We start from the raw sequence: 15,418 nt of genomic DNA on the forward strand, positions 1-15,418 counted from the left end.
TCTCATCATCTTTATTAGATATATTTGAAAGATTTCTTTCTTGTGTCCTGTGCACTAAATAAGTTCCTGCATGGAAGGACCTCACAGGGTTATATATGTTCAGACAGGAAGTAAATCACAATAAATTCCAGCTTAATAGCAGTGTAGTATCGAACTTGCACAGAAGCCTCAGTAAGTGAAGAATGGGAAGTTCTTTTAAAATTTAATTTAATTTCTCATTGCTAACTTTCATAGTTTTCTTTCAGAAGTCGTAAAGTTAACCTCTTCTTGCAAGCTAACAGATGAGTATTTATTCTAAACCTTTTTTAAATTTAAGGATAATATTCTTGATCCTTTGAGTTCGCTGTACAGTGCTAGTTCACTTGTAGCATGAGGCTTTTTATTGATTGAAAGTAGGTTTATAGAGAGGTGACTGTGGGGAAGGTAATTATCTGAGAATTGAAAGATGGTGTGACTACTTCAGGTTTCCGTTTACTTCTCAGTTCTGGCAAGTCTTCTAAGCACATCCCTTTCCTCTGATTAAGTTCTGTGTGGGCAGAAAACTACAATTCCTGTTTACAACTTTATTACTTCATGGTAGCAAATCTGACTCAGCGTAGCCAGGAAGGAATTAAAACATGACTGAATAAAATGTTTATAAGTTTGCAGTGCGTGCAGAGGAGGAAACCTGGAAGCAGAATTGGGGTCTGTGCGCTGCGCGTATGGATAAACATAAGATCAAGCTAACAAAACGGTCACCACTGCTTAAAAAAAGATCGCAAAAAACCCATGTACAACAGAACTTGAATGAAAGTGAGGTGAGGAGGTATACTTTAGGCAACGAGAAACATGATTATAAAATTTCATGAGATAAAGAGTGTTTTTATAGACTTCTTCAGCTTTTGAAGCCTGAGAGTATGCGCTCGAGTATTGACCTATGAATGCCTGGATAGACAGCTGACGTAGTTTGGCGTTAGGGTATGTTGGGTTTTGTGTAGGCCCTCTGAAGAAAGACTGATTTCATTTTTTAATTGTGAGAAACTGCATTTTTGGTGAAAATCTTGCAACACTGCTCATGAATGAAAACCAGCAACCAATGATAGTGTATTTAGGCAACATAAATAAATGAGTGTAATACAAACATAAAAAGCTCAATTAATAAAAAGTACCTTCAGTTTTTAAAGGGTCATTTTACAGTTAGAAGGGAGTCGTATTAGTGTTTCTAGGATACGTTTTTAATGCTAGAGATGATATTTTGAACTTTTTACCTTCAGCATAGAATCTGTCTCTGGAGGAGGCAAGTGTTCTTTTGAGTAGTAAGTACAGATTTAAATATATATTTGACAATAATGCTACAGAGAAGCCTGAGGTTCGTAGCTGAGTTAAGTTTCACTATGCAGGTTTAAATGAATTTAGTTATAGTATTTCTTACTATTAACGAGGTATATCTATCTTGCTTATTTGGTGATTTATTAATAGAAGTCAAATTGTATTTATTATTCTGCACGTGATCAGGCAGATGGAAGAAAATGCTTCTTTGCAGGAGAAGCTTTTTGAAGCAGAGATGGCAGTTAATTTAGCAGGAAAGTTTTTGCCAACTTTTAAAGACCTAGTTGATAGAAAGAGAAAGGTAAGTACATTTTAACGTCATGAAGTTTGCACGCATAGTAAGCACTGAATTCAAAACAAGTTGGTGTTCTCTTTCAATTTATTGCTTCTATCAGTGACTGTACAATTATAATTTTTTAGTTCAGAAAGCTTAAATTTTTAATTTCTGCAAATGATTGTCACATTTACAGAGGCTACAGAAAAGACGTTCTGAAAGGCACAGAGGGGTGTAAATGTCTTGTTTTTAACCTGCGATAGATGTTATCAGAAATCCTGGAACCATAGGTGTCATTGTTTCAAGCTACAGCACTGTCAGTCATTTATCAGAGAGAGTTTCTGTATGATTTACAAGCAGACTTGAGTGCATGCATTTATCACCTTTATGGCTGTAGACTTTGCATGCAATATTGTACAGTAGCTACAGAAGTGTTATCTATGTAACCCTGAATTGAATAACCTCATTTAGACATGTTCCTTAAAATCCTCCTTGTTTTTTTAAATTCACGAAAGAGATTCACAAATCAGGATAACTTGATTATAATTTGGAGGCTTTTTTCACTTTTTTTCTGACGACTGAGCTCTATAAATTGCTATTGCAAAGTTCCAGTTGAAGTTTTCTTCAAGAACATGAACATGAAAATATTCTGAATAATTATGTGCACACCAGGATGAGGTGGCCTCTTTGCAAGGAATTCTCAGTAAAACTTTTGATGCCAAAGTTTCCATTTTGCTGGTTTTTGTAACCAGTTTAACGTAACTGAATTTACTCCTTAAAAGTGGGATTTGGGCCATTTGTCAGAAAGAAATATTTTACTTGAATTTAGCACACTATTGCTGTTTCTGTTAGATTGGAAGAGGAATCTGTATGTTTCATACACTGTTTAAACACTAATCAGGCAGCACTTTTTGTTTTGTTTTGTTTTATTGCTGTGTAGTTGCAAACATTTATACATTTGTGGTGACTGTATTTTAAAGCAAAATTTAAATATTAGTAATAGATGTTAGTTTGAGGGAATATTGTAGCTCATTAGTGTGTAATATATTTTTGGTTATGCTATTTTAACAGGTGTGTAAACTTTCTACATCAGCGATGACAATTATTGCTGTACAAGAGGGTTTGCTGATAAAAGAATTGGAAACACTCCAAAGCACAAAAAGATTGTTATGGCTTTTACTGCAGACAACAGAACATGAACATGTAAGATTATCCAAAGCAATCACGAGTGTCCTGTGGGAGCCATAAATAAAGCGCCAAGGATAGGTTCTGATACCTGGGCTGTGGAGGGAAAGAGGACAATCCCTCAGGGAACTGCTTTAAGATAATGGAAGTGCTGGGACATCAGTGAGGTGAAGCGCTCCCAGGGGACTGGGGAACCAGGTAGGCGGTGACAGGATGCAGGATGTGGCTAGACACAGGTAGTTCCTACTGGTACAGGAAGATTAGAGTTTAAAAGGCTTGGGAAGAGCTGTTCTAATTCATAATACAAAGCTCAAAATATTTCTGAGCCAGCACAGTGCGTACTGGAGCATGAATGCACCTCATGCTACTGATTATTACCTTCTTGTCATTCAGAATTTGGATTAGATCTAATTGTGTAAGACGCTGAGCGATCCTATCTCCTTGGAAACAGTAGGTTTATCCTCTCACTAGTGAAATTAAATGTTTGGGATTACAAGCTGGAAGTCCCATCAGTCTAATTTTTTTTCATTGAAAGTTAGCCCCCCTCCCCCAACACACTAGACGTTTTAAAACGAAAGAAATAGTTGACAATGTTATAGTCACATGAATTCTTTGGATCTGTAGTAAGAGTTAATGCAGGTTGATTTTTGTGATCTCCCAAACTATCTTTTCTGTTTTGTTCTTCAAATTCTCATATCTAACTGAAGTTCCTGGAAAATTTTAGTGCTTAATATTAACCTGTAAACTATTATAAATTTTACCTGTGCTTTTACTGTTTAACTGCTTGTTCAGGTAAAACTTAAGTATTTATAGCTTTTAGAGTGTTTTTATTTAAAATATATAAAAGAAGTTGGCATAGGGAATAACCGTGGTTTGTTTTCCCAGCTGAGAAATTCTATGCCCAAAATAAATTGAATCTTTAAGATTTAACCCACCAACTCTAAATAGCTCATGAGTATGAGAGATTTTATATATACCAAAATGCCATTGAAAATAGACTGTCAATTATAATCCAGTCATTTATTAATTTTTTCTGCTTCTGTCTTGCAGTTAAGCAGTAAAAACGTTGACACTTTGATGCAGAAGTTAAATGAAAATGAAACCCGAAACATTGTAAGTAAATGAAAAATTTCTACCTCTTTTTGTTCTATACTGTACCTCTGGAAATGACTAGATCATGGTTTCATACAATTTCATGTAGCAGTGACAAGGGTGAGAATAGGGAGTGTACTGCTGTCTTGAAGTCCTGTTTATATGAACATTGAACCTTGAACTATCACCATCATTTTATTTTATTATTACATAGTTTAGAAGAGAGATTTGCTGGATTTTGTTATCACTTCTGTTACAATGTTGAATGGATTATACATTGTTTTATATGTAGAGCAGACCCAGAGTAACTATTAGGCTTACTGTAAATAAGATAAAGATTTTTCTAAGGTCATATACTGACTTTGCATTATGCAATATTCTTGCAAGTACAGCCAGTCTTTTATTTTGACATGAATGAACAGGTAACATAAGGAACTTGTAGCTTTTCTGTTTTTTTGCTCTGCCCGAAGTGACTATTACAAAAATAATTTTTTAGTTTGATTCTGCTGCAAAGTCACAACCATACTCAGATAGTAGTGCTGTTGATTGGGCAACACAGTTTTGAATGCAAAAGGAAGAAGAATTTAAACCCCTGCTTTGGTTTCATATATTTGTCATCTGTCAGCAATGAGGAAAGAAACAGCCTAGTAACGGGAAGCTTAAAATGTGAAAGTGGAATCCAGACAATTTGCTTCATGAAAGGAAAAATATTAATACTTTTTATTACACTTTATTTTTTCACAGAAATACAACATTTTTCCCAGAGTGATTTTCTAATTTTAAAATACAAACGTTGACAGTTTAAACGTGCCCAAATTCTGAATGAAAAGGAATGAGACATCTGTCACTCAAGCTGTTCTGCTTAAAGACACTGATGTTATGATTAAACACTGATGTTGTGAAAAACACTGATGCTAGGAATAGAATAAGGTGTTAGTCTTATATAACAGATGAGGAAAATCAAGGCACTGAGAGCTGCTATCCTGCAGTTCCATGACCTGTCTATGTGGTTCAAACTGAACTGCTGCCAAAAGTGATAATTCTGCTCTGTCTGCTCCCAACTGTATTCCTGTCCTTTCACTAGAGAATTCTCAGTATAAGGATATCCTTGTGTAACCTGGGATAAGAAGAGAGGACTGTCACTGCAGTGGCCTGCAGTTTGATCATCTTAAGCCCTCGAGTTACTCTTTGTAATTTATGCAAAGTTAACCCAGAAACGGGTAACCAGAATGCAACTGAGAGCATGTGATTTGCAGGTAACCTAACCAGTAAATAAGCAGAACACAATCCGTCTGTGGCTCTCATATTTGAAAACCATTATTTGATGGAAATATCAGAGACACTTGCGTAGACCAACCTAAGAGTTAAAATTAGGGAGTTCTCCGTCCAGAAAGTGCATTAGTTAGTTAGGTTTTGTTCACAAATGTCTATTAAATCTGTTTATGTTGTATTTGCTTTTTGTTTTCTAAAAACTCCGGAGAGTTCCAAAATTTTTATTTTGTTCCTTTCATCTTTTCCCTTTTATTTCTGCCCATTTTTCCTACTGCCTGTCGTGTGATCTTTTTTTTTAAATAGTACTGTTGTTTTTAAATATTATGACAAGAGAATACTGAAAACAATTTGATTTGAAGGCAACTGTGGCAAATGTTCCAAGACAAATCTTAGTGGTATCAATCGACATAGTACCTACGATGATCTATACCGTTACAGGAAACGTTACATTTCATCAGGCACTTTCAAGTGCATATTTGGGGTCATAATTTCTTTCATATTAAAGAGCATGAGGGAAATTGTGATATATCATCACAATGAAATCTCAGTTATTTTTATAACTGAAATGTTTATTATTGTGCAGTGCTGTTGTGTTGAGAACAATTGTTGTGTACAGACATTAAAATAATTTATTTCTTTGTTATATTTTTTCCATGAAGAGTCTCAAGAGAGAGATGCTTGAAAGAGAAGAACGTGTTAAAGAACTTTCATCCAGGCTTCAGCTTGAAAAAGTGAGTGACCAATCCTTAGGAATGATTATTTCCTCCTAATATTTTAGATTCTTAATTACAAATTTTAAATTTTGAGAAAAGTAATTATTTTAAAGATACATGAGAAAAATCCTGAAATACATATTTCTGCAGAAATATTTCAAAACCATCAAGACTGTATCCAAACCTATGTAGGAGTAAAGAGTACAGATTGTCCTTAACGCTAACGCCCCACGGTTCAGGGAGAGACACTCATCTAGACCTATGGATTTGGACCCACTTGTGGCTTCTTTCTTACGGATTTGCAGTAGTCCTGAAAAAAATACATATAATGAAGTTATACAAGGTAAAAGAAACAGGTGCGCTGTTCACAGTTAGTTTCTATGACTCTATGAACTCAACAAACAGCGAAGGGTAGTACTGACAACGGTGCTAATATCTCCAAAGATTAGCATCGTCTCATTCATTCTCTGAACCAAAGGAAGGGGCTCAGTGCAGGAACCAGCACAGGAAGAGAAGTGGGTGCCTTATAAGAGGGTGCCACAGCATTTTCGGTACTGTGATTTTAATGTTAGTTTAGCAATCTCTGTTACAGTAATATATACGTAATGCGAACTGTAGGTATTTAACAGTACTAAGTGGCTCAATGTCGGTGAGGGATAGTGTAGGCTCAGTTAGATCTTTAAGGGGAAAAGGCTGCAGTTTGATCTTTGTAACTCTTTGGGGCTTTAAGTAATTTTCTTTGCATAAGAAAGGGAATTCATCTTGGAACTCAGCACTTTCTCAACACGATTTCCTCCACTAGTCTTAGGCAGTCTGGGAGAAAGCACTCTGCAGCCTCTAGCTTCTATGAATACATCTTGGAGTTGAAGTCCAGTAGGCCTGCCTGCACATTATCATTTTATTCCAATTTACTGCCCCAAAAGAGGCAGAAGACTCTATATTTGTTTATTTAACATGTTTGCCTTGCTTCCAACATCAGACAGACATACCTGGTAAAATAAAAAACAATGATATTTAATTGAATACAGGATTAAACTTTTTTTTAGTACAAAATTGGAACTTAAATCATTGCAAATAAAACATGTTTCGTTGTGGTCAGGATGGGTGGACAACTAGATGGATGAAAAACTGCTGGGATGATCAATCCCAGAGGGTAGTGGTTAATGGGTTGTCCTCTACGTAGTGGCCAGGAGTACTGCAGGGATCTGTCCTGGGACCTTGCTTGTTTAACATCTTTACCAGTGGCCTCCTGGAGGAGATGGAGTGGTTGCTTATCAAGTGGGCAGATGACACGCAATTGTGGGGACCAGTCTATATGCTTGATGGCCAGGCTGCTATTCAGAGGGACCTGGCCAGGCTGGAGCAATGGGCTGGCAGGAATCTTGCGACATTCAACAGAGACAAATGTAAAGTCCTGTCTGTGAGAAGGAGGAACGCCTGGCTGGGACTGGCTGGCTGGGGACAGCTCGGCAGAAAAGCAGCTGGGGGGGGGGTCCGGTGAGCAGTAAGCTGAACGTGAGCCACCGGTGGGCCTTGGCAGTAAAGACAGCCAACAGCATCCTGGGCTATATTAACAAGAGCAAAGCCAGTAGACTGAGGGAAGTGACTGCTCTCTCCACTCAGCACTTGTCAGACCACATCTGGATATGGTGTCCAATTCTGGACCTCCCCAGTATCAGGAAAGACATTAACAAACTGGAGCGAGTTCAGTGGAGGGCTGCCAAGATGGTCAGGGACTGGAGCACAAGCTGAGGGAACTGGGCTTGTTCACCCTGGAGAAGAGGTGGCTGGTGTGACCTAATAACAGCCCCCTATGCAAAGGTTATCAAGAAGAGGAGCCAGGCTGTCCACGGAGGTGCATAGCAAGAGGACAAGAGACAACAGGCGCGAACTGAAACAAGAGGGATTGACTGGATATCAGAAGAAACTTTTCCATGATATAAAGCAGTGGAACAGGGAGCCAGGGAGGCTATACAGTCTTCGTCCTTGGAGGTTTTCCAAGATCCAACTGGATAAAGCCCTGAGCAATCTCATAGCTGTCCCTACTTTGAGCAGGAGGTTGGATTAGAATGGGGTGAAAGATTATGCTATTCCCTTCTTTTTTCCTCATGTTATCTCCAATAAATAGTGTTTTAAACATTACCTTATGGAATCTGAGTGCCTTTCTTACTGGTATCTGTAACGAACACTTGCACGAACATTGCATTGCTCTCCTAGTCTCCACTGATAATATGACTTCTTTTTCCCTGTTTTCGTTATTCCTCATTCAGAACAAGCCAAAGGAATCCAGTGGCACGAGATTTAATAGAATCAGCTGACCTAAGTTCTGCTGACATAAGTTGCCTTTCCCTTGTCTTTTATATATCCCCCTGGAATTAGAGTTTGAATTAAATGTAGATGCTCAATACATCTAATAGCGGTGGGTGGTCTTTGATGTTCAATGAAGATTGGTTCAGGCCTCGTTAGTCAGGACAGAGCTGATCAGTGTGGCCTAGCCTTAGCGAGCCTGTTAACTAGATGCTGTTGCTCAGCCTTGGATTTCTGAGTTTGCTTCTAGGCCCATGCTACTACGGCCTATGGTTCATGGGCCTATGAACTACTTCTGTTAGTAGTTCTTGCTACTAATAGAATCAAATTAAATATAAGACATCAATTATATATACATTCTTTTAAATTTGTGATTTCAGTTTATTGTGAGCTTTCTACAGAGATGTAATACTGATAACTAAGAAGTAACTGCTTGTGAGTTCACTTGTAGAGCATGTTTTATCTTTTCCAGCTTTTGAGGGTGTTCAAATGTCAGTTAGAAATTGTGAGGCAAAGTAGAAAAAAGTATAAATAGCATCATATGGTGAGTCTCCACAAACTAATAGATTTGTGTTCATTTCCCTTTCTTAGGTCAATGTAGTGAAAGCAGACCACCTATCAAGATCAGTAAAAGCAGTACAAACTCACCTGCAATGTCAGATTCAGAAAAAAGAAGTGGAGAATGATGAATTAAAAGTGAAAATACAGGTCAAAATATTTTTACCTTTCTTTCAGTTTATTTGTAAATTAGTGAAGCCCTCCTGTGGTCAGAGGTTAACGCAGATATGACAGTTAAGTGTTAAAATGTCACTTGATATCAAACTCTTGAATCAAAAAAAAAATCCAAAACAGTAAAAAACATGGACGTTTATAATTTACAGAATCTGCATAAATACATTGTCTTAACTGCAAGTTGTTTTTTCTGCTTTTCTCAACTTATGCTATAGACACTCATGGAGAATGTCCTGGGGAATGCATCTAAATCAAGACATACTAGTAGTTTTGTTGAAGAGAAGTTATGCACGCATAGAAGCATTTGCACTCACCTAACTGTACTCTCTAGAAGTTAGATAACGATTCTGAAGCAGTTGTCTAAACTCCATGTATAGTCAATAGAAAGAGATAGATGTGTCCCCAGGGTGAGTCGTTATAATTAAATCACCACCTGTCTCTTTTTAAAGACTATAAAGGAGTCAATAAAACTCTGTCCTACTGACAGAGACACTTAAGACTAATGCCTACCCTCACTTTGTTTGAGGTAGGTTTAAGGAAATGAATTCCATTTTCTGTTCTAACAAGCAAGAGGTAAATTAGGCATTTGTAGCAGTTGCCAGTTTTAGAAGATAACAAGAAACAGATCCGGTGTCAGGAAGACTGCACCTGTATGTGGCCTCAGATTTTAGTATTTGAAACTTGAACATAGGTGTAAGTGAGAAAGCGTTTGCTGCACAATAGTGTTTTGCTCATTTCTAAATGTTTTTTCAATAGCATACATCGCCCACAGCTGTTAGCATTTGAAGCTGTTCAAGAACCTACAGCAGTTCAATTTCAAAAAAATCACTTTATGTCTATGTAAACGCCTCATATCTTCTTCTGAAGAAAAGTCACATTCATGTTCTACTTAGTAAAATTATTAGAGTTCAGACAACGTTTTTATTAAATGGTGTCTGCATAAAGTAACTTGATCTGTAACTGTATTTTCCTGCAATCTTTATTTAAAAGTTGTACTTGTTTTTCCGAAAGTGCTGAAGTTAGTTGCCAGCTCAAATCCTGATAATGATTTATTATTATTAAAAACTTGAGGCAGCTTAACCTTATCTTTATGAAATTAATTTTAAATTTAAATTTACCTGAGCCACTGAATACTACACAAAGCATTCATTCTTAGTGTGAGTACGACCTCCTGCGGTTATAACAGGGGATAACAGTTGTGTACTTGTATCAACAGTTAAAGAAAGCCATACATAGACTTGAGGTTTTCTGTTTGCGCCATTCATTGAAGGTATTTTCCTCCAAGTCATGTTTTTGGTTTTTTTAAAATACCATATAAGCATGTATATGTGAAAAGTGTTTCCTACATATTTGGTTTTCATATCTGGAAGTAGTACTTTTCCTTCTTGCTGAGTCCCAGTGGTCTGAGACCATCTTTCACGTGGCAAACCGCATACATTTTGCATTGATCATGGATAAGTTTGGGGGCCATTAGCATAGGACCTGTACTGACTGATATCCTCTTATATGCTTATATGATATGGACGTTTTATAGCAATTGGCAAATAGCATCATGAATAAGGATGGCAAATCAATAGTCACGAGGTAAATGGCATGTCATTCTGATCTTTATTGATGTAGAACACACATTAGGTAAGTATCAGACTGAAACTCAAATGAAAAAAATCAATGCATGTTTTTATCCTACCTTTCAATCAGTCTGACAAATTAGGATATTTATCAGTGACTTGAGACAAATTCATCTGCAGTGCTACAGGCAGCTAGTAAGTATATTTACTTTTCCATAGTTTGGCAGAAGAGTAATAGATGATGTGAATGGAACTTATACTTGTCTTTGTGAAAGTAGCTGTCTGCTGGAAACTTGTTCCTGTTATTGATAAGCTGTAGCACCTTAAAAATAATTTTATCTGAGATCCTTCTTGAAGCATAGTCCAGTATTGCTTTTCTTGTGCGTCATCCTGTTGTTTTCTAATGTCTATTGTTTTTCCATTCATATTTAAATAAAAAGTGATAGGTAGATGAAAATACAGATGTCAAGAAGTTAGAGAGGTCAGCTCATTAGGTTGGATGGGATCTGTACACGGTGTTCATCAGATGTAAAAATCTAGTTAGTCAGAAACATTAAAAACAATAGAAATGATTACGTAATGACAGTTGTAGAACCCAGCCCTAATCTAGGTTGCGTTGTATACATTTGATAGTGTAAATTAATACATTAAAAATGCATGGAGGCTGCAAAATTAAACTCTCAGGAAGTGGTAGATTATAATTGTCCTTACAATGTTTGATTTACCTCCTTGTGCCTAAGCTTTATAATAGACTGTATTAAAATTACATTTAAACAACTTGAATCACTAGGCAAGGCAGCACTTAGTCTTTTTTTTTTTTTGCATTTTCTTTCTCACTCACTACACACAGAATACAAAATATAAGGCAGTATTTCCATAACAAATAGTTTCTTCACTAGACAGTTCTGTTTCATTAATAGAGCAGGGCCATTGTATGCACTGGCAGTAGTCAGAGATCTTGCGAGAAAATAGTATCTTGTCATGTAATCACAGAGTGTATCATAATGCATATATTCAAGAAAAGGCCTCAGCCTCTCCTAGCTTCTTGACCTAAAAACCTGAATCCAATATCTTAACTTCTGTATGCAAATTTTATGTGCAGTTATACTGATCTCCAGCCTTAGTTATGTGCATGCTCACTGTGTGGATTCAGAGCACAGACTGTTACTAAATCAGTGAATATCACTGGTAGCATCATTAAGATGTTATTCTTTACAGAGATCAGTCACTAGGGGATCACGAAACGACTCTTTTCTCCTCACCAATGGGTTTAACAGCTATGCTGTGTCTTCAGCATTGAAATTTTGCATTTATTTTCAAGAGTATATTGTGATGGTTAGCTTGTTGTCTTCCCCTCTACTCCTGTTTCTGTTTCTGCACCTCCTCAACCTCTTCTCTTGCTCATCTTCCTTATGAGTTTCCCGGGTTGTGTTTTTTCTTGCCTCCTTGTGTACATCCCTTGGCTAGCTCCTTCTGTCAACCACAAGATTTGAGATACAGAGACATGCAAACAGGTCGCAAGTGTAATTGCTATTCCTGATTATGAGAAGTCAAAACCTGATCCATAAGGTCAGGTTTTGAACAGAGTTGGTGTTTATTTGTACTGCAGACTCTAGAAAAGAAAATAGCACAGTGGAAACTTCAAGCTCATGAATGCAAGCAGCAGATTTCAGCCTTAAGGCAAACAAGTGAGCAAAAGAAGACTGCTCTGAAAAAAGCCTCCAGGTCCCAGAAACAAAGAGCTGAACACTTTGAAGCAGCTGTGGAAAATATCACTTCCAGAATAAGAGAACGTGTGAGTGACTACATTGTGAGCAATGTTGTACTGTATTGTTTTAAAATGAAGAAATAGGAGACTTTTACCTTTAGAAAATAGGAAAAGTTGCCTGATCATGTTTTGCTTGTAACTTTTCTTTTTTTTTTCCTCCTGGGTTGAGGAAAAGGTTGATATAAGCAACATGCAGTTTATTACTATGTTTGTAGTCTTTGTTTTGTTAAAAATTAATGTCTTAAGCCATAGGGCTGTACACTTCAAATTGTAGTAAATATGAGGGGTCTCATCAGCTTTCAGTTACACCTCTCCTGATCTTCCTATTAGACCTTTGTGGAGGTACAGTGACTAAGCTCAGAAGTACAATATACGTGTTAGTGTACTTTCAAGATAGCATGTGTTACTTAATCACCCATACTTCTCTGAGGATCTTAACCTGACTATGCATTTCTTATCTAGCTATTATTTTTTATTCATAAAAAGTTTTGGCGGAATTTGCTTTTGGTGTTAATTTATTTAATTTCTGTATTCTAGAGATGTATTACAGACAAATACTTTTGTTGTAAGAAAAGCTTTTCATCCTAAATTTTGAAATACTTGTATGTTCTACAGCTGATATACAGTAGCAGTGTTTAACAGTGGCTCTGCTTTAAAAGTATTCTTTATTTAGACTTAATTTTTTTAAAATAGGTACAGTTTTGCTTATTTTCTCTTGAGACAAGAAGACAAAATTTAAATTGCTTTGTACTATAGAGATCCAGTTACGCCTAGCTTATATGCAATACCTCTTATGCTTAGAAGTTTTTTAGAATTGAATGGTATTCTTTAGTGGCATTCTTATGTTATATGGTTTATAATTCATGTATTTGCCAGGAAGTCAAACTGTCTGAGATCCTGTCCACTTCCAATGTCTGGAAAAAACAGCATGATAAGATAGTAGAAGAGAAGACAATGTTAGAAATTCAAACAGAAGATCTTAAGAAGTAAGTTAAACTGCTGATGGTCTATTTTTTAGTTCTATAGACTCATAATAATTTTGATGTTTAGTAGTGTAACACTCAGTGTTGACATGTAAATAAGTTTATGTATGTCTTTGTATTTTCAACTTCTGAGCAGAATTTAGAAGTTGGAAGCTAGAACAAATTTAATAATTTTAGCTTTCTCTGTTATATTTCACAACTTTTCTGTAACTTCAGTCTCCCGTACAAGTCAGGAATGTGGTCTTTGCCCTGTGTACTTCCTATCAGCCTAGGATTGGCAGTAGGTACTATGCCATTTCCTCCAAATTATTTATTTACTAACTGATTGAACAATAACAGCCTGAGTGTTAATCCTTGCCTCTACAGGAGTATAGAAAAGCTCCTCACTTCAGCTTCCGGTTTCTACTGCAGAATAACGGCAGCAAAATATTCCAGTTCCAGTAATGGATCACCCCACTAAGCCTAGAGTGTAGAGTGGGGTTTGCTCTCAGATGCTCACTTAATTTATTCCTGTACTGACAAGCAATATAAAACTATCCACTCGTAATCCAACTACCCAGTCACTTCTTAATGTACACAAAAGAAATGCCATTTGCTTTGGCAGACGGTGAGAAATATCCTTTTACTGTTTCTGTGGGTAGAAATATGGACTCCAATTCAAACAAGCAAAAGAAACTAGTAGGTACCTTTATGCTAGGTCTAGGGCAGAATATATATTTTATAAAGAACTTGATTCATGCTCGGATACTTAATAGTTCGCATTAAATTGGGTTGAGGTTTTTTTTTGTTTGAAAAACCTGATTTTTATGAAAATATTTTCAGTATATTTTAAAATTTAAGATAAAAATAGGTATATGAGATTAGGCCAGAAATCCATCTAGCCCACTGTTGGTCCAGTGTCTGTAAGGACACATCTAGGAAAGAATAAGAAAAGGGAAACATCTGTGATACTTGCCTCAAGAACTTTTTCTACTTCCAACTGTTTTTTGTTGTTTTTATTTTAATTGGAAATATATCTTTGCTTGAAATGTAACATTCTAACAAGACCTGTGGTACTAGGCAGTTTATGGTTAACTAAAGAGCGAAACAAATTTTTTAACTTTTAATTTCTTAACAAATTAAATGACTTTAATTGTTTAAAAAACAAATGGTGAGGCATAAAGGAGAATGTGTTGCTTTTAATACTGCGAACTGCTATTCCTAAAGCTCACTATGAAATATCCTGGTAGGATATTATCTGCTAGCCCTTATAAATTCCATATGGTATATTGTGTATATGCATAGTTGCCTTGGAAATATGCTTGTGTGTTCTACCTATTACATTTATTTGTAATTAAGCTGGGTCCACTTGCTTGGTATCCTTTAGTTGTATCACATCTCTCTTTCGGGGAACTTCCTATTTCAGTAGTTACTGCTTACTTGGGATGTTTTAAAGTGTTCTCTCTTGTTTTCTTATTTTGTGTGTGTCTTTAAAGAAATTCAAAACAAGAGTAATGAAGGAGTATATAGTAAAGTACAATTTAACCTGTATAATGCTAGTTTTGGAAGCCTTGTGTATGAATTATGCAGAAGTTTTTGCCTACCTAACAAGGCAGATTACAAGCCTTTTGGAAGATCTGAAGAAAAAGGAGGAGTACAGAAGAAACTCAAATGAGGAACTTCTTGGCAAGCTAAGTTCTGTTAACTCTGAAAATGAAAACATTAATATTGAAAATGAAAAATTAAAGGTGAGATTATTACAAATCACAGTGGAACAACTCTACATTTCTGATACAGTAATAAAGTAACTCCATTAGTTCCCTTTTGGCTTTCTGTCTAGAGATCCCAAACCTGAAGAATAAGTTTTGCCATCCCATACGTGAAAATGAGACATTGAAACCTATGGCAAAGCTAAGAACAGCACTATCTGCTTAACCTGGATGCCATTTATTTTACTATCAGGAGCTACAAAATTGCTTAACTAGAAACTATTCTTTTAGATTTGAAATAAAGTTTTATAAATATAGGAACTGAGTTCAGCTTGATAATTATTTTCAATTTTTAAAGAATTTACAGTTTTTATATTGTATTTATCTTCCAAAGTAAACGTCCTCGTGAACTGGCAGATGAACTGGGGACTATCCTTTTAATTGACAGGACGAATAATTGTGTCACCCTTTTTAAGGTCTATAGCTCATATGTTGGTAATACAATATTGTAGATTGTGTTCTATTTTA

At 36.2% G+C, this 15,418-nt stretch overlaps 1 protein-coding gene across 6 annotated transcripts in view; it reads left to right on the plus strand.

Annotated features, from left to right (window-relative positions):
- Positions 1–15,418, plus strand: part of ODF2L (outer dense fiber of sperm tails 2 like) — a 28,672-nt gene that overhangs the window by 2,949 nt on the left and 10,305 nt on the right. For 5 of the 6 annotated variants that reach the window (XR_011142563.1, XR_011142564.1, XM_068952614.1 and 2 more), the window contains 7 exons: positions 2,654–2,785; positions 3,818–3,880; positions 5,791–5,862; positions 8,743–8,859; positions 12,061–12,246; positions 13,096–13,205; positions 14,794–14,929. Coding sequence is in view for 4 of the 6 variants with exons in the window: in XM_068952614.1 (XP_068808715.1) it covers positions 2,654–2,785; positions 3,818–3,880; positions 5,791–5,862; positions 8,743–8,859; positions 12,061–12,246; positions 13,096–13,205; positions 14,794–14,929 (816 nt within the window). In the remaining 2 variants the exon portion in view is untranslated. Of the gene's footprint in view, positions 1–641; positions 798–2,653; positions 2,786–3,817; positions 3,881–5,790; positions 5,863–8,742; positions 8,860–12,060; positions 12,247–13,095; positions 13,206–14,793; positions 14,930–15,418 lie in introns of all 6 variants that reach the window. The other variant, XM_068952613.1, reaches the window with a different exon arrangement.

The sequence above is a fragment of the Struthio camelus genome, chromosome 8 (genome assembly GCF_040807025.1).
Source record: "Struthio camelus isolate bStrCam1 chromosome 8, bStrCam1.hap1, whole genome shotgun sequence".
NCBI lineage: Eukaryota > Metazoa > Chordata > Aves > Struthioniformes > Struthionidae > Struthio > Struthio camelus.